General features: G+C 40.3%; 1 protein-coding gene across 1 annotated transcript; it reads left to right on the plus strand.

Annotated features, from left to right (window-relative positions):
• Nucleotides 1–5,111: 5,111 nt before the first annotated feature.
• On the plus strand, nt 5,112–22,740 carry ARL5B (ARF like GTPase 5B; the record flags this gene model as incomplete). The annotated part of the gene is made up of 6 exons (XM_081996814.1): nt 5,112–5,268; nt 12,876–12,936; nt 14,178–14,325; nt 18,862–18,945; nt 20,657–20,808; nt 22,692–22,740. Exons 1-6 carry the CDS (start codon nt 5,223–5,225, stop codon nt 22,738–22,740), a joined length of 540 nt encoding a protein of 179 aa, XP_081852940.1. The 5' UTR covers nt 5,112–5,222.
• Between the last annotated feature and the right edge of the window lie 828 nt (nt 22,741–23,568).

The following is a 23,568-nucleotide window of genomic DNA, read 5'->3' on the forward strand; positions in this document are numbered from 1 at the left end:
CCCTCAACCTCCTCTTCTCCAAACTGAACAACTACAGTTCCCTCAACCGCTCCTCATAAGACTTGTGCTCCAGACCCCTCACCAGCTTTGTTGCCCTTCTCTGGACATGCTCAAGCACCTCAGCATCCTTCTTGTAGTGAGGGGCCCAAAACTGAACACAGTATTTGAGGTGCGGCCTCATCAGTGCCGAGTACAGGGGCACAATCACTTCTCTAGTCCTGCTGGCCACACTATTGCTGATACAGGTCAGGACGCTGTTGGCCTTCTTGGCCACCTGGGCACACTGCTGGCTCGTATTCAGCCAGCTGTCAACCAGCACCCGCAGGTCCCTTTCCGCCAGGCAGCTCTCCAGCCACTCCTCCCCAAGCCTGTAGCTTATTTATAAATGTAACATAAGATGTACCCACAAACTAAGCTGCAGCTTCTGATTCTTCTGTTTTAATAATGCAATTTTACTGTACACAAAATTCCAAATATTGCTCAGGATACGACTGTAACAATACTGTTAATTACATTTCAGAATATGTTCGTTAACATGTTTAGCATTTGCAGGTACCTTACAATGAGGCTGCTGGTGTCCTTACTGCCACATCCTTCCTAGCCACACTTTCCAAGGCTACTGCATCAGTGTTTGAAATATGAAGTAAGAGTCACCGTCTCTAAATCTGTCCTGTTAAAGTTCCTCTAGATATCCTCAGGGAGAACTTGCTGTTTAGTCCTAGAATTCACACACAAAGGCTCCTCACAAAAATTAGCTTTGACTCTTCTAAGTCCCATCTTTGAAATTCTTGTTCTATTACATCATCATATCTGCTCATTTTTGGAGATAATATTCTATTTTCTCCCTGACAGATTTCTTTGTCTCAAACTTAACTTCTTAGGTTTCCTCCATAGTTCAAATAATACAAACTTCATAATGGAGGGGACATGTGCATGGCTGTGGACAATGATTTATATTTTTCCATATATATTCAAAAAATTAAAGAAGGACTACAAGTAACAGTTTTCTCTCGAGTCTGTGTTTAATTCCCGGTAGGAATAGTGAAGCATTAATGTGACAGAAACTCTGCTGATCCTTACTGAAAATCTTCAAGCTGTCTGGTGAAAGATTACACAGTTAAAAGGTACAAGAAATTTCCAGATTTTACTTTAATTCCTTCTGCAAAGCTCAGCTATAAAGTCCCTATTGTAGGTCAGCCCTGATGCAGCTTTTATTCTTTGTAATTATTCTGTTTGTTTTTTTCTACAGGTAATAAAATACAATTATCTTCCCACATTGTATCTGCCCACCCTAATATTGCCTGTATTCTGAAATATTATATACATTTCAGTATGAAATAAGACTTCCTGAAAATTTAATAGTTTGTTGACACCAACTTAAATAGAGGGAAAGTGAGAACACCCCCCCATCAGTGATTATTCCATCCTTTACAAGGAAATTTGAATCCTAAAATACTACATTTTCATTGTATTAAACACACTTGGAGAAGATACCTTGGAAAGTTTGGTATTCATTCTATTTGAGTAAGAGGCTATTTGTCACTAAACTTCTTTTTAGAACCTAACAAAATGCTCAAAAGTACTTACCTTGCTATTTCTACTAAATATAATAGTACTACAATAGTTCATATTACAACCAAAATTACCAAAGATCAGTTGTAACATTTCAGACAATGTGACATGTCATGCCTCTGAGCTGTTGTCCTAGGATGCCTACATTATAGGAAAAAAAAACCCACAAAAAAACCCAAAAGCCCATATGGCTCACACTTGGAATGTTTTTTCTTCCGAAGCAAACTAAACTAGTATTTAAAAAAATCCAACACTGGTGATTTTTTTTAAGAATTGGAATCCTGAAAAAAGTTAAGCAGGCATTTGAAAACTGGTAGAAATATGTTCTATTTGGGAGCCCTAGAAGTGAGTTCAGTATTAACATTATGACGCTGTCTTTTTAGGATGCTAAATAGGTATTTTATGACAACCGCAGAATCCCACAGAATGATTGAGGTGATCTCACAACTACAGTTACTTCTTCATGGAAAACTAACCACTCATCTGACAGCATGTTGGCAACAGGACTTATTTCTACCTCATTTTTAAAATGTGACTGAGTGCTACCATGAAACATGAGCCAGTAGGGAGTCAAAACCAGAAAGTCAAGAACCCTGCACACGAAGGACAGAAGTGCAATGAAGTTCCCTAAACGTGTTATGAAAGGGAAGCTGGTCCTGTGATACAAGTTAGCAAGACAACTATGTCAACAAATAATGCAAAATCTCTGCCGTTTGAAATTTCATGCCAAAATAAAAAAGTTATGTTAGAAACACTGTCCTTCTAAATAGGGCAGCAAGTATATTACAATGCCTACAATACAATGAGGGCCAACAGAAAAACTTGAAAAAACAAGAATAAAAACTAGATTTCACTTCTCCCTGTGTAGACAGGGTAGAAGTCACAGAAGCATGATGCCACATCCGTGCTTTTAACCACAGCTAAAACACTTTAGGAACACTTTAGGAAGTCAAGAAACACTTAACAGAAGTTAAGACTTGACGTTGACTAGTTCATAGTGCCTGGTACAAAATGTTACTGCAGAAGAGCTGTTCTGTCACAGCAACTGTAAGGCATGTGGACTCAACACATGCACTCAAATGACACAAGAAATCCACTATCATTCTGTTTAGTTCAGGGAGGAGGAACAACACACACATGAAAAGCAATTCCTTGGTAAAAAGAGCAGTCAAAAGAATAAAACCATTGTAAGCAGCCTGGAAATTTTAGAACCACAGGACTGGAGGTTCAGAGCACAGCCACACAACCCGCAACTTGGCGCTGTATGTATGCCTTTTCAGTGTCCATTATCTCAGAAAATACACAATGTAGCTTAGAAAGGTTCACAGAAAGGTGATGACCTACAGATAGGGAATGGCTTTCAAACAAGGAAAGACTAAACAGTTTGCAGTCTTCCGGGATGGGGAACAGAGTTGAAGGGGGGATAGGATAAAAGCCTATAAATTCAGACGTGGCAGGAAGAAAGGCTGATGAGGGAGACTGCCTAGTGCCTCTCCAAACACAAGAGTTAGACTTTCAAACAGAACTAGCAGGAGGCAGGTTTGAAACCAAAGAGAGGTATTTTCTTCCATACACCTGCTGTACTGTACACCTTGCCGCTGGTAAGGCTTGACAGACTTCAGAAGCGAGCCCTTGAGGGAGCATTTACCCCCTGTTCACCATTTCCTCATGGATTTCCCTGTGCCTCTGCTGGCAGCTGCGGCAGGGGACGCGATGCTGGACCAGGACTTTGATCTAACCACACACAAAAGCACTACAGCTGCCAAAAGTAGTCAGCACCCAGAGATACCGAGCGAGATTTACCTTTCAAACCTCCCTTCCCCAGCCCCTCCTACACGAGGAAAAAGTCAGTCGGCCTATTGCTGTCGGGAGCAGAATTTGGGGCTCTCTCCTTTATTCCCTCATCCCCGTTACCGAAAACGCCAAGGAGTGGGGGGCACAGCTCTCCGCAGCCTCCCTGAGGTCCAGCGCGGCACCTCAAGCCAGGCCCAGGGGTACGCGGGAGGCGGCGCACCTCAGCGGGACGCTCCGCCGCCGCCTCTTCAGCACCAGCAAGCACCGAAGGAGAGACAGACCCTGTCCGACCCGACCCGACCCGGCCCGGCCCCGGGACGCCACAAGAAGGGGGATGATCACGCAGGGGCCAGGCCGCGTTCCATCCTCCCGCGGCGGCACGCAGACCCCCGACACGCCGCCAGGTCCCCACGTACCGCCACGCCCCAGCCCGGTCCCGCCTCCTCCGGGGTCGCGGCAGGAAGTCCCACCCTTGCGGCTGTCGGAGATTGGTCGGAGGCCGACAGGGCAGTGCCGGCTCGGCTGTTACTATGGGAGCCAGACACGCCGCCGCGGGGTAGAGCGAACGGCCGCGTCCTCCGGCTGTAGCGCTCTGCCGCGGGGCGGGGACGTGGCCGCTCGGCCCCGGCGGGAGGCCCGTCCCTCCCAGGGCATAGGAAGGGCGGCAGCAAGGCCGGCCCGAGAGCCTTGGCCGGGGTAAGCAGCGCCCTTACCACCCCTGCCGCCGCAGGAATTTTACCCCGCGGGCAGAGCTCACTTTGCCGCGGCGCACCCGTCGCAACGTCCTTCTCCCTCTCTAGGACTTCGAGGTCGATGCCTCGGAACAGCCGCCCGCATCGCTGCCGGCCGGTGCCTGCGGCGGAGCAGCGTGTCCCTGCGTTACGGGGCAGCAATGAGTTTGCGACGCTGCAGTAATTCAAGCCACAAGTTCAATATACAACTCCGGTATACAAAGAAACTCATCTGACAAAACGTTGGTGACAGCGCTTTTTATTTTTTTTTTTTCCCTCCCGCATGAGCAAGCTTAAATGCTGCCGAGTGGATTAAAAAAACAGGTTTTGTATTTCCACCTCTCCTCCACGTAAGTGTCTGCAGATTCCTTCGCTACGGTCGAGCAGGGTTCGTGCTGTTCTACTGACCCTCGCCAAGCTGCTGCCGGGTGACGAAACGCGGTACCCACGCAACAGTTTAACATGCACGAACCTACGGTACAGCACTGAAAACGAGTCTGCTGATTTAAAATGCTTTGCTATGCAGGAATAAAACTGACTGCCTTGAAAACCACGACGCCTTCCCAACCACAACGAAGGCCGTGGACCAGCCACAGCACCGCTCGGCAGAATGACACGCTGACGGGAAAAGGTCGCTGCCAGCGCAGACCGGCACCGCTCCCTTTCCCGGGACGACGACTGCGGCGGGGCTGCTGCTACCCCGGGCCGGGGACGAGCATACCCCGCGGCACCCCTGCCCTGCGGGGCGGCTCCTTCTTCCCCGGCCGTGCCAGACGCCAGGCCCCTCGGCTATTCACCAACTCTGGGCAAAGCCCGGCCCCTCCTCGCAGCTCGCCCCGGTGAGACGACACCGCCCCGGCCGCCGCCACCACCTCTCCGGCTGAGGCCACACGCCGACTGCGTACGTGATGACGCACAGAGTGACGCGATGCGACCGCCGTGTAGGCGTTGGGGCGGCTCCTCGCGCCGTGCGGCCGTTGGCCGGGGGCGGGGCGGCGCCCTATGCCCGCCCCTCCGCGCAGCTCCCGGCCGCTGCCCCGGCGCCGCTGCGGGCTGTGTCTGCGCAGAGGGACCTGCCGCCACCGCCGGCTTCCCTGGGGGCTCGGCGGGAAGCCGAGGTCAGGCATGGGCCTGCTCTTTGCCAAGCTGTGGAGTCTCTTCGGTAACCAAGGTGGGCGCGGGGGCCCGAGCCGGCTGCGGGGAGGTGGGGCGGGCGGCGCGCCGGTAGTGGTGAGGGGCGAGTGGAGCCTGCGGGGCTGAGGCGGCCGCGGGCAGCCGTCGGTGGTTGGGGGCCTGCTCTGGTCGCCGAGATTCCCCTGAGGGCGCGCCCAGGCAAAAGTTGGACTTTTCTTTGTGCAGCTCCTTGAGCGCTGGTTCCGCGGCGCCTCATGTTCGGAGTCGCTTTGTTTCTGTGGCTGAGGTGGTGCCCTCCTTCTCCCCCCTCCTCCCTGGCTGCTCTAAACACTTCGTTTGTCCCGGACAGCCTTTCAAGCAGTGTGCTCCGGAGTGCGCATAGTGGTGAATGCTGCTGCCTCTCCGACGTGTTTTTTCACCGTTGTAGCGGCTGAAGCTTTGGTGGACGATGAAGGTCTTGTTTTTGCAGACCCTCTGTTTTTAAGTCGGAGTCTGCTGTTAAAATCATGCTATTTTTATGTTTAGTATCAAGATAAAAACCACCAAACTTGTGTTGGGGCCTTTGAGGTAAAGATCTGTTTCTGTTTTGGCAAAGACGCTAATTAAATACAGTTAGTGGCCCAAGAAAATCACTTCTCAAGCCAAGAACGAAGAGGTCATAAGGGGATCGTTTTCTGTTCTCTCCTGCCTAGTGCACCCAGCCCCACAATAATGGCTTATGCTCTAATCCAGAGTTCAAAACTTGTGGCTGCCACCACCTTTAGCTCAGACAGTTATTATAAAAATAGAAAATTACCGTTTACCTATTAATTTATTTATTTTAATGAATCTTGTTTACCCAACCTTCTTTGGTTAGTAAATAAAATAGCCAAGGAATTTATTGTTTGTATTGTTTTTTCCTTGAGGCCCTCAGTTTAGAGCAGGCAAACTGATGGTAGTGTTACTGTTCTCTCATCAGGTTTCCAAGCGCATGCTTCATTTAAGTTACTAAAAATGTAGTTAAGCTTTTTTTGTGCAACAATTTGTTGCCAGTACAATTTTGCAAGTTTTGCAAGGCAGGTACGCCTGGTGTCCCTTTAATAGTCTTGTCTTTGTCAGTGCACATAACTCATTCTAATTCTGTAAACACCAGAGCGAAGTCTAAGTGTGTGTACATATGAACATATATGTATCAAACTGTCTTTTCATGGGATGAGAGATCCAGATCATTTATCATTCCCCTGCATATACTATTCCACTGAATCGTTCCTGAAGTCTTCTAACAGAGTCTTCTGAATTTGTTGTTCTTGATTTGAAGATTCTTATTTGTCTGAACTGTAAAATCCATTTGGTACGATTCAAGACGTCCCCTTCAGAAATCTACTCTCTTGGTTTTCATCAAATACTGCAATCTGCAACTCCTTTCCTTCCATGAAAGACTCCGAAGAGACATCTATAAGCAGAGAACTGATCAGGAGATAACTTCGGGTGTCTTTTAGTGTTGGTCTATACAGTACCTTATGTTGTCAATATTTATTTTCAGGAAGGAAGGAAGAGGTGTGGTTTCATTGTTTTGGTTTCTTTTTTTGTTAGTACATAACAACATTAAATTGTGTTGATTCCATTTCATTCGTGGAAAACATGTCTTTCTTGCTGTGTATTAATTCCTGAAAGGAATGTTAGTCTTTATACATTTAAAATATTAATGAAAATTAGTATCATAGTTAAGGTAAGTGAGGTGGTAGCATTTGGCTTTTATCGCAGTGAGAGGCTTCTGGGTGTGTTCTGATCTGGATTTGTTGCTGGGGTTCTTTTTGGTTTGATTTGTTGGGGGTTTTTTGCCCCCTCTTCTTGTGATGACCGTAGAGAAGGAAGTGAGTTTCTTTTCATGGCCGAAATTGAAATTCCACATTAGAAAATTTTATTTAAACATACATTTTTGACCCATCTAGTGGGAAACTATTCTCTAATTACATGACTATTTTCCTCTAAATAATATTAATAACAAAGGGTAGTAATTATTGAGTTGGTTTTGGTTGCTTTTCTAGTTATATTAAATCTAGACAATTTCTTGGAGAATTCATAGGCTGTCTCATGAAACTGCTTGTTGAGCAGACTAGCATAGTAGCTTACACAGTGATTTTGACTATCTAGAGGGAATATTCCAGAGATGCAAATAACCCTCGATGTGTGTGGAACATATCATAGTTCAACATGGCTAGTGTGGGTTGTGCTGATAATCTGAAGCACTTGATACTGGTAAAATGAAAGATTAAACAAAGCAAAGATTTAGAAAGTGACATCTGTCTTCCGTCAAGAAGAGCATGGGGGAGGAGGTGTGCCTAAGTGCTAGAAGATACAGAACAGGAAATCGTTGGCATTTCACTCGAGTATTAATTATGCACTGCAGTTTTGCTTTACATAAATGTGACTAATAGCTGAGCTGAAAATGCCATATCTGAAAGATAGTTGATCAATATTGTTTGGACAGCATTAAAGAAATATCTATCTACTGGCGAGCTAATACTGTTAGCTCACAGGAAGAATATATGTTCTAGCTTTCTGAAAAATGCACATTTTAAGATAACTAACATCTTAAAATAAGCCCCATGCGTTTTTATGCCTCAGGGTTCAGTGCAGTTAGAGTAAATGCACAATGTGCAGAAAACTGAGTTCATTCAGAGTGACTTCTGCCTGGCAGGAAAACGTTGTAATGAAGGTACCTTAGATCCTACTGAAGCACTGAATGTCATCTTACTCATTTACACATCAGCTTTGCTACTTTGCAATTTTATTCTTACCATTCTTTCCCATAGTAAGGATGAGGTACTGAAAAGAAGGTCAAGAGGCTGGACCTAATCTGTTTCTAAAGACATTCAGCGATAAGTATCTGTTGACTAATGTTATTTACTGACCTCTTCCAGTAGTGTTTCTTACTATTTGTATTCAACTATTTTAGCCCTATGACTTGGGTAGCATCTCTGTGTTCCTACCAGGCAGTTGAATCTGTTTGTTGTTCTGTTTCAAGTCACTGTACATGCAGAAGAAATTGTTCCTGTTGGTTCAGCCCATTTTGATTATGGTTAGCCTGATTTGGCAAACCCAGGCTGGCTCATGGTGAAAAATGTAATGCTTAAAATAGTATGTGTGGCTTTGACCTGTGGTGGGAACTCTTAGAAGGGGAAAGCTTTTAGCTCTTTTTCCTGCTCCCCTGGCAGAATGCACTTGCTTTTCCATCACAGTGCACCATCTACTCTCCAAATCTGGTTTGTGGGACTATGGAATAAGAAAAGCTGCAGTGTAGAGCAGTTTAAGGAAACTGGGTGATGCCTGCGCTGATCTGTGAGTCAATGACTAATGAAAGAGAGGAAGGCTAACAGTCTCTGCCCAGAGCACAGGCTGTCAAGGAATACCTATTCAGTTCTGTGGCTATGTTTTGAAGGGTTCATTTCCAGTTTGAATTTGTCAGTAGTCTTTAAACAGTGGCTGGTTTTGTTTGGCGGGTGGTGGTGGTAGTGGACAAAACTGTTCCAGGGCCTTATTTAATCTTCTTGTCTTCTGGTCTCTGTGCCTTTTCATTGCAGAGGTTAAAGCCTGAAGGAGGGAAGAAAATAAGCATTTCTATCTTTCAGCTTTCAATATATATTGTCTCCTAATTAAGTAGTAATTGAACAATGCAAACTGAAATAGAGATACTTTATTTATAAGAGAAACAATTGGCATAAAAATAGACTTTTGTCTTTTTTCTAGGTGACTTACTGATGGCTTCCTGATTCTTTTTCCTTATGTTTGAAATTGACAAAAAACATCGCCTGGGTATTGTTTTTACTTTAAATGGCTGCAGGGCACAGTACTTTAAGTCTTGTTATAAAGCATTGTTAAGTTCACGTTGAACTTACACTTACTTTCAAAATAACTTTTTAAAGTATGTTTAAAAAAATGATCAGCTGAAGCTATAGTTCAGTACTGAAGTGACACACTCTTCTAAGCAACATGTAATATGTATAAATGATGGAGCAACTAACTTATTGCCTGTGTTAACACAAGATGAATAAAAATTGCTTGACTTATTCTTATCAAGGTTGCTCTTAATGAAACTATAAGAAAAAAACAGAAGTGAATGTCAGCAGCCCTGATAAAGGCAATTCTGACAACTGTCAATACCTTATTCCTTTGTGTGTGTGTGTGTGTGGCTGATAGAGTTCTTTATGAAGTTCACAAATCTGTATTCTAATTTTTTTGAATTATAGTTGTTCAAAGTCTTCCAGGTTGCTCTGAGCAAATGCCATAGGCGTTACAAAAACTGCTGTAAGAAAAATAATGGTAAACTCTAGGTCAAGGTAGTTGAATTTCTGTAACTCCACAGTTAGTAGAGTTACTTCACTTAGGCTTGGTGGCAGTTCCCAGACTGTACAGTCAGGTTAGCAGAGACCATTATCTGGAAAACCAAATGGATTTTGGTTCCAGTGACTACTAAAGGCTACTTTCTTGTAATCAGGTCTGGAAATACAAGATGTATTTAAGTAGTTGTTCTTTGTTTAAAAGAAGACTCTAAGGCAGCTTTTAGTGTGCAGAATGAATCCTTATATTGAAATGTCTTTGAACTTTAGTAAAATGCTAATCCTCCTGCCTCCTCTTTAACAAACTTCTACCTGAATTCTGTCTTCAGTCTTGAAGCCTCCAAGATTGTTGTTCTTCAGAACTAGATGTAGGTTTTGTGTTTTACAGCCTGAAAAGTATCGGTAACCTTTCCAATATTCATTTCTTCTTTCAAATATGTTGAAAGAGCCTTGCTCATCATTGAAGTATTTAGAAATATTTTTATTTTTAATTTTCACAAATTAGAAAGAGGAAAGGGCAAAGTTGTGAGAGTTGAATCTTCAGGTTTGGGTCCTTTTACCACAGAGGAATAGAGAAGAGTTAAGTGACGAAAAGAGGATATTATGTTTTCCTTCTTGCATCTGCAAGATCATCTTCATTATCATATTATTTTGTAATACTAGACTGCCAGAGATTTTTTAGTAACAATACTACATATTTTTTTAAATTTTTTTTAAAACAGTCCCAGGAATGGTCGATATAACAGAATTCTTTGGATTCTTTTTAAACAGTAGTCTAATACTGTCTTTTTGTTCCCCTGCATATGCCTACTTTTCTAGTTACTTTTCCCCTCTTCCTACCTGATTTATAAAGACTCTGCTCTTCTGCTTTGGCAACTCTGTTATGTATTTTCTTCTTCCTTTGCCAAGAATATGGTGGACTGGGAAGATGTTTATGAGTACAACCCAAACTGAGTTTGAATACCAGCCAGTGAAAGGGAGAAACTTGGGTTAGTCTGTAAGTACAGAACATAATTATGAGCATGAATCGCTATGTATGGCTTACTCCATAATCGTCCTTTCTCTTCAATGTAGCACCTATCTTCTAGTTACTCTTGTAAGCAAGTATTCATCTTGCTAAAATTTTGTTCAGTCTTAGTTTGGCAGCTTTTAAGTTTGCATGTTTTTCCTCTAATGCATATATACAAGTAAAAAATCTGTAATCTAACAGAATTAGACAGAAATTCAATTTTTTAATATGTTTGTAAGTGAAGAGTTTTGCATTTCTATAGACGACAGTTCTGAAAGCAAATGCCATTAATAAAAGGTGGAAACTGCTATTTGAATGAGATACTGATGCTTTAATCTTACTATTTTCATCCCCAAATCAACATTAATTAACACTTGTGTGACTGTTCCTTTTTTGTGCTTATTCAGTTACTGTATAAAATACCATTTGACTACAGAATAACACAGATAAGCTATGCCTTTTTTTGTCCCAATTAGTGTTGAACTGTTCACGCTTCAGGGGCTTTCAAAAACAGTCATCTCAATGGAGGTTGTTTTTTTTTTTTTTTAATTACTTTAAGTAGCATGATACTGTTTCATCCAACACTTTTCTCATTCATTCCTAAATAAGGTTCTGTATTCTAATGTGAGGGTGGGAAAGAGCAATGTAATGCCTGATGGGAATTCCTTTTCTTTTCCTCAAAAAATTACTCAAACAGAATGTTGCAAAAGTAGAATCATCTTCCAGACAACAGTTGACAACATGGCTGTTTTGAAAACAACAGAACGGTATTTCTGTGTTGAACTTTGGAAGCCACCCACTTACAAGCAAAAAGCCACCAATTTGATATTTATTATAGATCTTCTGACCTTTTAGTAATTTGTTAAAAATCTTGTAGATTGAATGTGGTATTTCAGAGGAAATCTTTAAGGTGTGAACCATGTTTTGCTTTAGAATAAATGGCCTAGAATTTTAAATATTACTCCTTCAAAAGTGAGCCTGTTCAGACTTTTTATGCAAGTTTTACTTTTAGTATCCATTTGTAAGTTCTGCTCTCAAGTGATTTGCTTTTTTGTCAGCAAGCAGTTCAGTATCTTCTAACTTCACACATGTATCAAAAGAATCACCATTCCAATTGTCTGTGCTGCTGTATTTGAAATTCTAAGAAGGATTAACTACAGAGAAGCATGTAAGTTCTGGGGGCTTTGTTTGTTTTGTTTGTTTTGTTTCCTTTGTGCCTGGAAAAATAACATTGCAGCATTTGGAAGATCACTATTCTATAAGCTGGACTTTCGAGCAGGTTGAGGGAGAAGATCTCTCCCTTTTACTCAGCACTGGTGAAGCCTCACCTGGAGTAGTGTATCTACTTCCAGGCTCCTCAGTGCTAGAGAGACATGGACATGCTGGAGAGTCTAGCAACTGAGCCACAAAGTTAAGGGACTGGAGCAGCTAACGTGAGAAAAGGCTGAGAGAGCTGGGACTGTTTAGCCTTGAGAAAGAAGAGGCTCGGGGCGGGCGGATACTGTTAGTGTATATAAATGTCTGAAAGGAGTGTGCAAAGAGGACAGAGCCCAGCTCGTCTCAGTGGTGCCCAGTGACAGGAGCAGAGGCAGTGGGCACAAACTGAAACACAGGAGGTTCCCTCTGAACATCAAGAATCACTTTTTCACTGTGAGGGTGACTGAGCAGTGGCACAGGCTGCCCAGGGAGGTTGTGGAGTCTCAATCCTTGCAGATACTCAAAAGCTGTCTGGACATGGTTCTGGGCCACTGGCTCGAGGTGGCCCTGGTTGAGCAAGGGATTTGGACCAGATGACCTTCAGAAGTGTCTTCCAACCTCAATCATTCTGTCATTCTGTGACTTCAGTTCAGAAGTTGCAAATGCGAGAATGTATGATCTATTAAAAATACAGCTTCCTCTTAGTTTTTACTGTGTGAATGATGGTGGTCCCTTAACGAGTGGTTATTATTGATCCTTGAATGTTAAGCTAATATTTTGTACAGTCTTTGAATGTTTGGTGGTATTCTTAAGATGATAACACTGCTATGAGTTACACTTTTTCATTGTACTTTTCTTTCTAAAACCAGATTTATTTTTTTAAATGAAGTAATCATATTTGTAACCATTCCTTTATGATGACATCCAGTACTGACTATTCCTAAAACTTGTCTCAAGAGAAGATGAGGCTTTGTGGATTTTTTTTTTTCCCCTCTGTCTTGAAGTCACCAGTAGTCTGTGTAAGCTACTGAAATAATCAGTAAGGAAAAGTGATTAACCAGAACGATAATTCTTGCTGTTTCCACTAATTTTTTCTTGTCTTTTTTTGTGTATATGCAGAGCACAAAGTAATCATAGTGGGACTTGATAATGCTGGAAAGACTACTATTCTTTACCAATTGTAAGTATACAAACTACTTTGTTTCTCTGTTTACATTTTAGTATTTGTGATTGTTTAATCATTGAAAATTCAGCTTTGCGACCTGGCAGAATCTCTAGGGGTGTAGATCACAGTTTGTACATTAATGGGAATAGTTATTGTAAAGCGTATATTTAAAGTGTAGGTGAAGGAACTGCAATGTTTTAAAACTGAGCTATAAATTGAATAACAGAATTGTACCTAGAGGCACAAAGTGAACTGCAAATTCTTTTGCTGTCAAAGCCTATCTCTATTTGTAAGCATAGAAATATCCTGTTGCTAAGAACTGTAGAGAAGAAAGTGATTTCTAAATTAATGGAAATTCTAGCCAGTCTGCAAAAATCCATGAATGTTTCCAAATGTTTCTTGATTCCAGTCTCAAATTTGTGATGGAAGATTCCTCAAAATAGTATTTCATCTTGCCTCCATCCTACCTTATGCATTTTCAATAGCATCATTGCTCCCAAGTCTTGCCAGTATTACAGGAATGAATGATAACTTCAAGAATATTGGTGGGAACATAATTACTATTGTAATTGTGGAAAAGGAGGAAGGTGTAGCCAAAGTACAATGCGTATATTTGGATACAAAGGCAGCAGAGGATATTTTTAAAAAAAACTTTTTCCTAAGCACCTTTGGCAAAGTTTGAAGGTAGAACTGAGAAATTTTTGGCTATGTAAACAAACAGTCCTTAGTAATTTGTTTTAATATTGAGTTACTAAGTGAGTGCTCTGATAAAATTATATTCTGATTTATATTTTGCACAGTTTAGTGTTCCCCTTATTTGGGATCTTTAGAACAGCAGCTTCTACTTTGAAATAAGTGCATTTTAAGTATCTGTTAGAGTGTCCTTTAAAAAGAGAAGCCTCTTAAAACACAGATGCTTATCCGTTTGTTATAAGCTTTTTATGTGCTTATTTTTCATTGCACTTGTCTACAGTCTCTGCTACAAAGGCATACTAGAGCTTCGTCAATCACAGCTTTTAGTCCAAATTCAGATTGAACTAATCTTTTTACTGAAGAACTGCTCTGAAGTATTTGCTTTATTTCTATAAAAATTCAAATGAGTAGCTTTTTGAAATATGCCTGTTTTTTGATTTTTTTTTTTTTAAAATCGGTTATACGTATTTACTTTTCCTACAACAAATTTGTTATAATTGAGCTGTGACAAGACTTGTGGGTTGTACTGGCTGGTCTTTATGGTGTGATATTGTTTCCTTTAGCTTAATGAATGAAGTGGTTCATACTTCTCCAACCATAGGAAGCAATGTAGAAGAAATAGTGGTGAAAAACACTCATTTCTTAATGTGGGACATTGGAGGACAAGAATCATTAAGGTCATCATGGAATACCTATTATTCAAACACAGAGGTATGAGAAGTTGCTTTGAAATCTGGAAGTTCAATAAGTTTGTTTGACATTGTATTTATTTATTAGGTATATTGATAGATTTTAATAAAGATTGCAGCTGTATTATTTTGAAATCTTGAATCATAGAATAGTTTGGGTTGGAAAGAAAATGTAAAGGTCATCTAATGTAACCCTCCTGCAATGAGCAGGGACGTCTTCAACTAGACCAGGTTTCTCAGGGCCCCTGTCCAACCTGGCCTTGAATGTTTCCAGGGATGGGGCATCTACCTCCTCTCTGGGTAACCTGTGCCAGTGTTTCACCACCCTCATTGTGAAAAATTTCTTCCTTAGTTCTAGTCTCGATCTACCCTCTTCTAGTTTAAAACTGTTACCCCTTGTCCTATCGCTACAGGCCCTGCTAAAAAGGCTGTCCCCATCTTTCTTACAAGCCCCCTGTAAGTACTGGAAGCCTGCAATAAGGTCTCCCTGGAGCCTTTTCTTCTCCAGGCTGAACAACCCCAACTCCCTCAGCCTGTCCTCATAGGAGGAGAGGTGTTCCATCCCTCTGATAATTTTTGTGCCCCTCCTCTGGACCCTCTCCAACAGGTCCATGTCTTTCCTGTGCTGAGGGCTCCAGAGCTGCACACAGTACTGGACACAGACCCAGGTAGGGTCTCCCCAGAGTGGAGTAGAGGGGCAGAATCCCCTCCCTCGACCTCTGCTGGCCGCGCTTATTTGATGCAGCCCAGGATATGGTTGGCCTTCTGGGCTACGAACGCACTTTTCTGGCTCATGCCCAGCTTTTCATCCACCAGTCTCCCCAAGCCCTTCTCGGCAGGGCTGCTCTCAATCCCTTCATCCCCCAGCCTGTATTGATACTGTGGGTTACACAGACCCAGGTGCAGGACCCTGAGTTTAAACCTAAACCCAAGAAGTGTAAGGTGTCTCTGGTATGCAGCCAATTTTCTGGTAATATTTGAAGTTTTTTTCCTGTATACTTTATAGTAATGTTGTTTGATTTGTCATACAAATGTGAAGTTAGACTTTTTTCCTAGACAATCACATGATATCAAAATACATTTCAGATCAAGCAGGTTTTTTTTCATGGTTTTTCAATTAGAATGAAAGGAAAATTTCGTAAATTTGGTGAGTATCTGCAGTGGTTAACCTAACTCCTGTACACCTAGTCTGAATTGTTTTTGAGGTAACAATAATTAAGGGCGAGGAATGAAACTTTCTCTATTCTTTAAAAAGCTCATCAGCTTGCGGCTTTTATCCAAAGGATAAAGGAAAGTTTAGCTGTCCAGTACTCATCAGGTAACTGGTAAAGCTACCATTGCTGGAAAGGTTGGAGTAGAGCTCAGCAACAGCTGTCTTTTGGGGTTTTGATCTTTATGCCAGTCTTTTTGATGCCAAAATCAATGCAACATGCACATAAAATCTCTGTAGCCTCACTTTGAGATTTCTACATTGATGTAAAAGATATTAGACTTAATTTCTTACCATTCTACTAGTAGTAGAGATCTCTTGTAGGTATTGCTCATGATATAAGCATTCCATCCTCCTGTAAAATGAGGTTTTCTGCCCTGTGGTCCCCTTTGAGAGAGGGGAGATTAGAGTGATCGACCCTAGATGTTCAGAAACTTTTTATCTACTAAAAGCCTGGTTATGACATAATCAACCTTAATCTCTAGTATTTTAAACTTAATTTTATCTAGAAAAGTATGGCTACTTCTAAGGCACATACAAATGAGGGTGAAGAGACTTCTGCCAGCATTATGTGGTACGATAAGTTCTTGACATTTGTCCACTGAGAATCTTTGGTTTTGGAATCTGGGGAGATTTATACATTAGGGTTGTTTTTTATTCTTTTGAGATGTTGTTCATCATATTCTGGCTAGTAAGTGTTTGAAATCCAGTACTTTCTAGTACTTGGAAAGAAGAACTTTCCCTTTACTTAGAAGCTTTGTCTACTGGAAACAGTTGAGGAGGAAAAGGGGTCTGTTTAGTATGCTAATCCTAGCCTTCACAATATGAGTAATTCCTTTACTGTTCCTCCTCATCTGCTAGACATCTCAAAGTCACAGCAGCATTAAATTGACCTAGTTTTTCATATTTTGTGGTCATTTTCAATGGGTAATGAATCTCCTTAATTTTATAAGGCAAAGTGATTTGGAGCATATGTTAGAGAATTATAGTGGTGACTTCTAATCCTTCTTTTTTGTTACTGTCTCTCTTTCCTCTTTCTTTATCTGTAAATTGAAGCAATCTAAACAAAATCTTTGGAGTGATGTAAAAATCCCACAAATAATCTTGTCAGTGCATACCTGTCCTAATTAGTTTCAACTTAATATGGCTAATTCTGCAATTCTGTTTTAACAGTCAGATCATATTTTTGCATAAAGGATGTTGAGACAGGCTTACAGACATTACAAGATTTGAGGGGAGAAGAAAGGGGAGGAAGCTCTTATGGTTAAGTTACTGTAACTCTTTTTGTTTGCACCCACCCCCAATAAAAGAGAAAAGGGGTGGAAGACTATTTCCATCTGGGCAGAGAAGTGATGGAGTCTCTCAGATGAATGTCATCTCCTTGGTTTCCTCTACAACATAGCATGTGTTCCCCGTAATTTTATTTTTTTTTAATAGTATCTGTATAATTTTCATCAGATACCCCTACCAGTTGTTCCCATCTACGATGCTGTTAGCACTGCTTGGAGCACACTCTGGGCAGGGCAAGTCTTGAACACTGATCTACTGTTATGGTTTGTGCACATAAATTATGTTGTGTAATGCTTATAAGCATTTACTTGAGTATTACCTGCTATGTAACGCCATGTCTTTTTCCCCTCTAGTGTAAGGCTATGAAATAGAAGGTACAAAACAAGGGGCAGAAAGGATGGTGTAAAAGAGGGTGATTTTCATACCAATGACAATTGCTTCCCATGGGAGACCTGATGTGCCAGACCTAGCAGTGTCTTAGTATTCACAAGTGCATGGCCAAGAGAAATGAGGGTAAAATGAGGGATGGGATGCCATCCAGAGGGACCTGGTCAAGCTCGGGGAATGGGCCCGCATGAACCTCATGAGGGTTCAACAAGGCCAAGTGCAGGGTGCTGCATCTTTATCGGGGCAACCCCTGTTACCAATACAGGCTGGGGGATGAAGGGACTGAGAGCAGCCCTGCCGAGAAGGGCTTGGGGAGACTGGTGGATGAAAAGCTGGGCATGAGCCAGAAAAGTGCGTTCGTAGCCCAGAAGGCCAACCATATCCTGGGCTGCATCAAATAAGCGCGGCCAGCAGAGGCTGAGGGAGGGGATTCTGCCCCTCTACTCCACTCTGGGGAGACCCCACCTGCATACTGCATCCAGCTCTGGAGCCCTCAGCACAGGAAAGACATGGACCTGTTGGAGAGGGTCCAGAGGAGGGGCACAAAAATTATCAGAGGGATGGAACACCTCTCCTCCTATGAGGACAGGCTGAAGGAGTTGGGGTTGTTCAGCCTGGAGAAGAAAGGCTCCAGGGAGACCTTATTGCAGGCTTCCAGTACTTACAGGGGGCTTGTAAGAAAGATGGGGACAGCCTGTTTAGCAGGGCTTGTAGCGATAGGACAAGGGGTAATGGTTTTAAACTAAAAGAGGGTAGGTTTAGATCAGATCTAAGGAAGAAATTTTTTCACAATGAGAGTGTTAAAGCACTGGCACAGGTTACCCAGAGAGGTGGTAGATGCCCCATTTCTGGAAGTATTCGAGGCCAGGTTGGACGGGGACTCTGAGGAACCTGCTCTAGCTGAAGATGTCCCTGGTCATTGCCGGGGGTTTGGACTAGATGACCTTTAAAGGTCCCTTCCAACCCAAAGATTCTATGATTCCATGAAAATCACTGCTGTAGCCATCTCCAAGTGCCCTAGGCGGAAGGGTGCGAAGTTGTGAGGGGCCAACCGCACAGGCCCTTTGTGCTACCAAGTTTAAGGTGGTGTGCAACAACATAATGTTAAGCCACAGGTACATAGATTTCTGAGGTCTGATATACTATAAAATAACATTTCTTAAGCTTTGTGAGTAAGATGATGCTGAATTGCTAAAAATGCTTCTTTCAAAATGGGGAGTTTCAATTTCGGTTTTATAGTTTTCTGAGTGTGCAAGTAGTAGTGGACAGTAATAGCTGTTTTCATTGATAACTGTGTAGCAAGTTTGTCATCCACATTTTAAATGTAATCCGCTATCTGTAATTGCTTTTGGTACCTACATCACTATTTTGATCATGATGTAGGACTTGAAAATCCGCCAAGGAGACTTAACTGTAATACACGAAAGTAGATCTTAATAGCAGTGGTGAAATGTATAAGCATAATAATTTTTTTAACTATAATCTTCATGTATGATTCCCAGCACTCGAGCGAAAGACTGTAACAATAAACCTGTTGTTCTATTTTCTAGTGTCTTCTGAAAGTCTCTGTCTGTCTTATATAGGAAGACTTGTGGTAGTGGTCTCCTGAAAACTTGCTTTCTGTAATTTATACTTTGTATTTACATGCTGTACTATTATTTTTTCCCGTAGTTCATCATTCTTGTTGTTGACAGCATTGATAGAGAGCGACTTTCTATTACAAAAGAAGAACTTTATAGAATGCTGGCTCATGAGGTATGGTGGGGAGTTGGGATAATAGTTTTCTTTTGTTGAGAACAGTCAAATAACATTACATGCTTCCTATGTTAGCAAAAATTATACTATAATTTCTCAGCCTAAATGTGTATGCATATTGGTCACATTTTAAAACCATGTAAATTATAAATAAACAGAAAATTATTAGGAAGCAATCTTCTAGTAGGGCTTGCCTGTTGTAGTCAAATCACTCTTTGTTTTGCAAACGTTGAACTTGTAAAATATCTTAAACTTCATATTAATATAACTGAGTATTGCTTTCCACCATCATCTCTCTTCTTTCAGTTAAATGGTTAAAATGTCAATAAACTTTTTTAAAATATATTTTTATTTTTATTTTAGAAAATAGACAATTCCATTTCTTTCTTGTTTGTTTTAGTCTGGTTTCTTAAAATTAAGGAGCGTATCTAATACTATGGGTAAATTGGTTTCAGTTCAGTTTCCTTCTGGATTATTTTGTTTGTAGTTTTATTATTATATGTTGTATTGAGGACTGTTCAACATTGGGTCACCTTGGTCAAACATCCTAAATTAACATCTACATTGGATTAGCGAAAGTACATTAAAAACTTCTGTGATCACTCTCAAGCTAAATTAGGGTTGTTTCAAATATAAATGTCTAAATTTTTGAATGAAAAGTATTTAGTACAATGCAAGTAATTCTGTGGAGTTCATTTCTCAGAGATTTGCATTGTTTCAAATGAGTGAGGTTTTTACTTTATAGTTAATATTAATAAAGTTTGAGTCTGGTAGTAAGGAGCAAATAGCCTACCAAAAAAGGTGGCAAGATGACTTTTTATGGTGAAGTTTTCTCATGTAACTTATTAGTTTCCAGTGTTATAAACTCTTAGCAGGTTGTGATCTACTGTCTCTTGAAAACAGTCAGTAGACCTAGATTGGACTACTTATAGGAGTGAATTTTCAACTTTGGACCATAAAGGTTTGGGTGTGTTTTTCTCTTTGTGGAGAAATCATCTCAAAATTTAATATACATTTAAATGCGTTGAACACTTTTATTTATAACTGTCCCCTTCCTGAGTACTGCATTTGTTTACCTTTCTGCATTTCTAAAACCCCACATCCCAGTTCTTGTCTCATTGCTGTGTGGAATCCTAATTTCCATACAGAAACAAAACAACTTTTTATTAGTTTCCATTTTCACTAAAGCTGCTGCAGCATTATTAGAGCTCACTTTTTGGAACAATAGGGTAAAACTTTAAAGAATTTAGATAGCTTTCTTAAATTGTTACTGCTTTAATCACTACAGAATTTGTTTAATGAAGTTGAAGGTAATTTCAAGGGAATGTTATCTAGCAGGCTTTTCTATTTGAGTAGTAGCTAGTGTAGATTTTGGAATGTTTATCCAGTAATAATTCTGCTGTCTGGATGGTTTGGAGCTTTATGAAATATATTTTAACAGAACTTTCATTAGTTAACATACGAACATGTGGTCAAAACCAAAAGGATACTCATATAATACATTATAGTTTGATTCTTTGTGGTGGGGAACACTTCTGAATAAATTAGTTTCTTCAGTCTTACTGCATTAAAAATTAATTACATTGTTAAGATTCCATGCTGCTGTGTAATTGTAGATTAACTTGAATACAGTTCTTTTAAGAACTTCAATTTGCACAATAGCATTTTAGTTCTTTATAATAACTATTATGAATACTTTAAATTCTTCTAGGATTTACGGAAGGCTGCAGTTCTCATCTTTGCAAACAAGCAGGACATGAAAGGTTGCATGACAGCTGCAGAGATCTCTACATACCTCACTCTTAGCTCCATAAAGGACCACCCGTGGCACATTCAGTCCTGTTGTGCCTTGACAGGAGAAGGGTAAATGCTTACTGCTTAGTATAGTAGTATATGGTAAATGAGAATACTGATTTAGAAGCCTATTGACATCAATGTGGATTTCCCAAAAGAACATATTTTCTGATCTTTGCAGTCAGAGGGACCTTTTGAATTTTTCTTCATTGAACCTTGTGGATTTTTGTTCACAGCTCAAACTCCAAATTTGTATGAAAGTCTTTCAGCTTATTGCTAAGAAAAACCCCAAACAAAACCCAAGCAACAACACAGACGACCCTCCCCCCCCAAATGCATAGCTGTTGGCATAATTTTTTACTCTGTGTGCTGCCCTCTCATTCTGTGTGTCTTTGTGTAGTTAAAGAAATAAGCTACTGTTGTCTTCCGTTATATTCTGATCTGCTGTAAGCTTCTGAAGTTGGGGTGGTGGTTTTGGGGTTCATTTTTGGTTCATTGGGGTTTTTTGATAAGCATTCAAACATAGTTTTGATGAAAAAGTATATAGATCTGTCATAAAACAAAATTGTTACAAATATTAAAGCTTTTATTTATATCTGGCTGATGTAGCTAATTTTGAAACTCGTATACCTTATGCCAGCAATTACTAAAATCGAAAGCTGAGCTTTCCTTAGATCCTTTGTCTGTAGAGATCAAAAAACATTTTTGGATGCCTGTAACAAGCGTGCTAATTTTTCATCTGGATTCTTAAAGCAGTCTTCTAATGTGTAATAGACGCTTTTTTCAGCTGTGTTGTACAGCCTTCACAATAATGTGGTCTTGTGACATGAAAAATAGTGAATCCAACTAAAGTATTTGGGAAGTGAGAGCATCTTTCTTACTTCTAGCATGAAGTATTTTCTAATGTAATGGAGATGTCTTGTAGAGTGATTGGTAGCATTCGCTTCCTTAGGGTGGGATATGTTAATGAAAACAAACTGGTTTTTTGATTGAGTCTTTGGATTGTATTGTTTCATTCTGAGACTTAACTCTGCTTTACTCCTACCGGTTTTGCCAAAGTCACTTTTGAGTATTTAGTTTATGTATTAATTCAGACCTTAAAATTAGTTGGCATTTGGAGGAAGATAGAAATGATTTAATATGGTAATGAATATGAACTTCAGTTTAGAAACATTGGCCATCCTAGGCTGCTTCTTTCTTATTTAAAAAAGATGAGTATTACAATACTTAAAACTGTGACAGTAGTGAGACCAACTCATAAAAAAATTCCCAGAGTTAGATCGCTGAGCTGAATCTTCCTTGGGAAGATCTGACAGAAGTCTAGGGAGATTAGCCCCATGTGAGTGAAGCTAGCTCTCGTGATAGCTAAGTCATTATATACTTTACAAAGGTAGCACAAACTAGGTAACTAGATCCCTAGAATATCAAAGGAAAGCCTATCTTCTGAAATGGAAGACTTTTAATGAGAGATACAAATTGAGTGAGTAAGCAGATTAGAACCATGCAATCTCAGTGTTGCATATAAACATATTTTTAATTTTGTAATGGGATTTTGGAATTCTTGATACACTGCCTTTTTGTGAACCAGTTCAGTCTGGGTACCTGTCCTTTCTCTTTTAGTATTAGTATGTAAAAGTCTAGCTTTCAAGTAAGCAGTCTTTCATGGGAAATCAGTAGAAAAACTGATTTGGTTTCATGTAGTTATTAGTAAGCATGCTAAGAATGAAAAATTGAAGGAGTGCCATGCTTCAATAAAATAGTATGATTTAACCATCTTCTTGTTAAAGCCTAAGTAGACGTAGTTTAAAACACTGTTTACTCTGTTCAAGTTTCAATCCCAGTTCCAGCTGATCTTATTTTAAGTACATGTTTTTAAACATAAAACAAGTAGAAAATACTTGAAAAATGTTGGACTAGAACTAGTACCAATATAACATCTCTTTATCTTTCAGATTATGCCAAGGCTTGGAGTGGATGACCTCTCGTATTGGAGTGAGATAGCTTTTCCCCCTTCCCACAAAAAGAAGAGACTTCTATTTATCCTGTGAACATGTACATTTTTCTGTACTTCTGGCTGCTGAGGCAGTGACCATGTTTAATTTATATCAGCCAACCCCCAAACTGTACTTGAATCAAGTGCAGTTGAACTGAAACACAAAGTATTTTCTTAACTTTTTTTAATACACTAATCTTCAACTGGATGAACATATGTGAATCTGTTTTTAAGCATTGAAATTTCTCTGAATATGTATTCTAACTTTTCCAATGATAGCTTTTTAAAATCTGTTTTGTCATTGTCAATATTTCATACTTCCTCTTTCTAAATAATTTCTATAACTTACTAACATAAATGAGTGCAGCTTGTTTAATAATTAAAAAGTAGCGAGTAAGTTGACTTTACTCTGGCATAGTTTAGCCTCTAAGGGTAATCATATCTCCAGCTGGGCTTCCTGGAACATCAGTAGAGTTCTAGCCAGCATGGGAGTTAATAGTTATGAATGAAAGTTCTTAAATTCTGAACGAGTTAGTTATAGTTAGTATTGTGGTGGCTTTTAACCTGGTATATAATTGGACTTCTGCCTTAAAAAAAATCTGTCATTCTCAATTTCTCTGGTAAGTAGTTCTAGGATATGATTCTTTTTCTTTGACTTGAAAATACATCTCTGTACAGTGGATAAATATTTTGTTACTAAGTGGTGGTTTAGTCATCTAGAACTTGAATACCTTTTTAGAAATAAACCTCTTGATAACTAAATTTGAAATCACGGCAGCCAGCGTTATGTGTAGACTTGCTGTAATCTGTTAAAATTTTAAATACTGTACACATAA

This window comes from Phaethon aethereus (genome assembly GCF_964289735.1).
Source record: "Phaethon aethereus genome assembly, chromosome: 2".
Classification (NCBI taxonomy): domain Eukaryota; kingdom Metazoa; phylum Chordata; class Aves; order Phaethontiformes; family Phaethontidae; genus Phaethon; species Phaethon aethereus.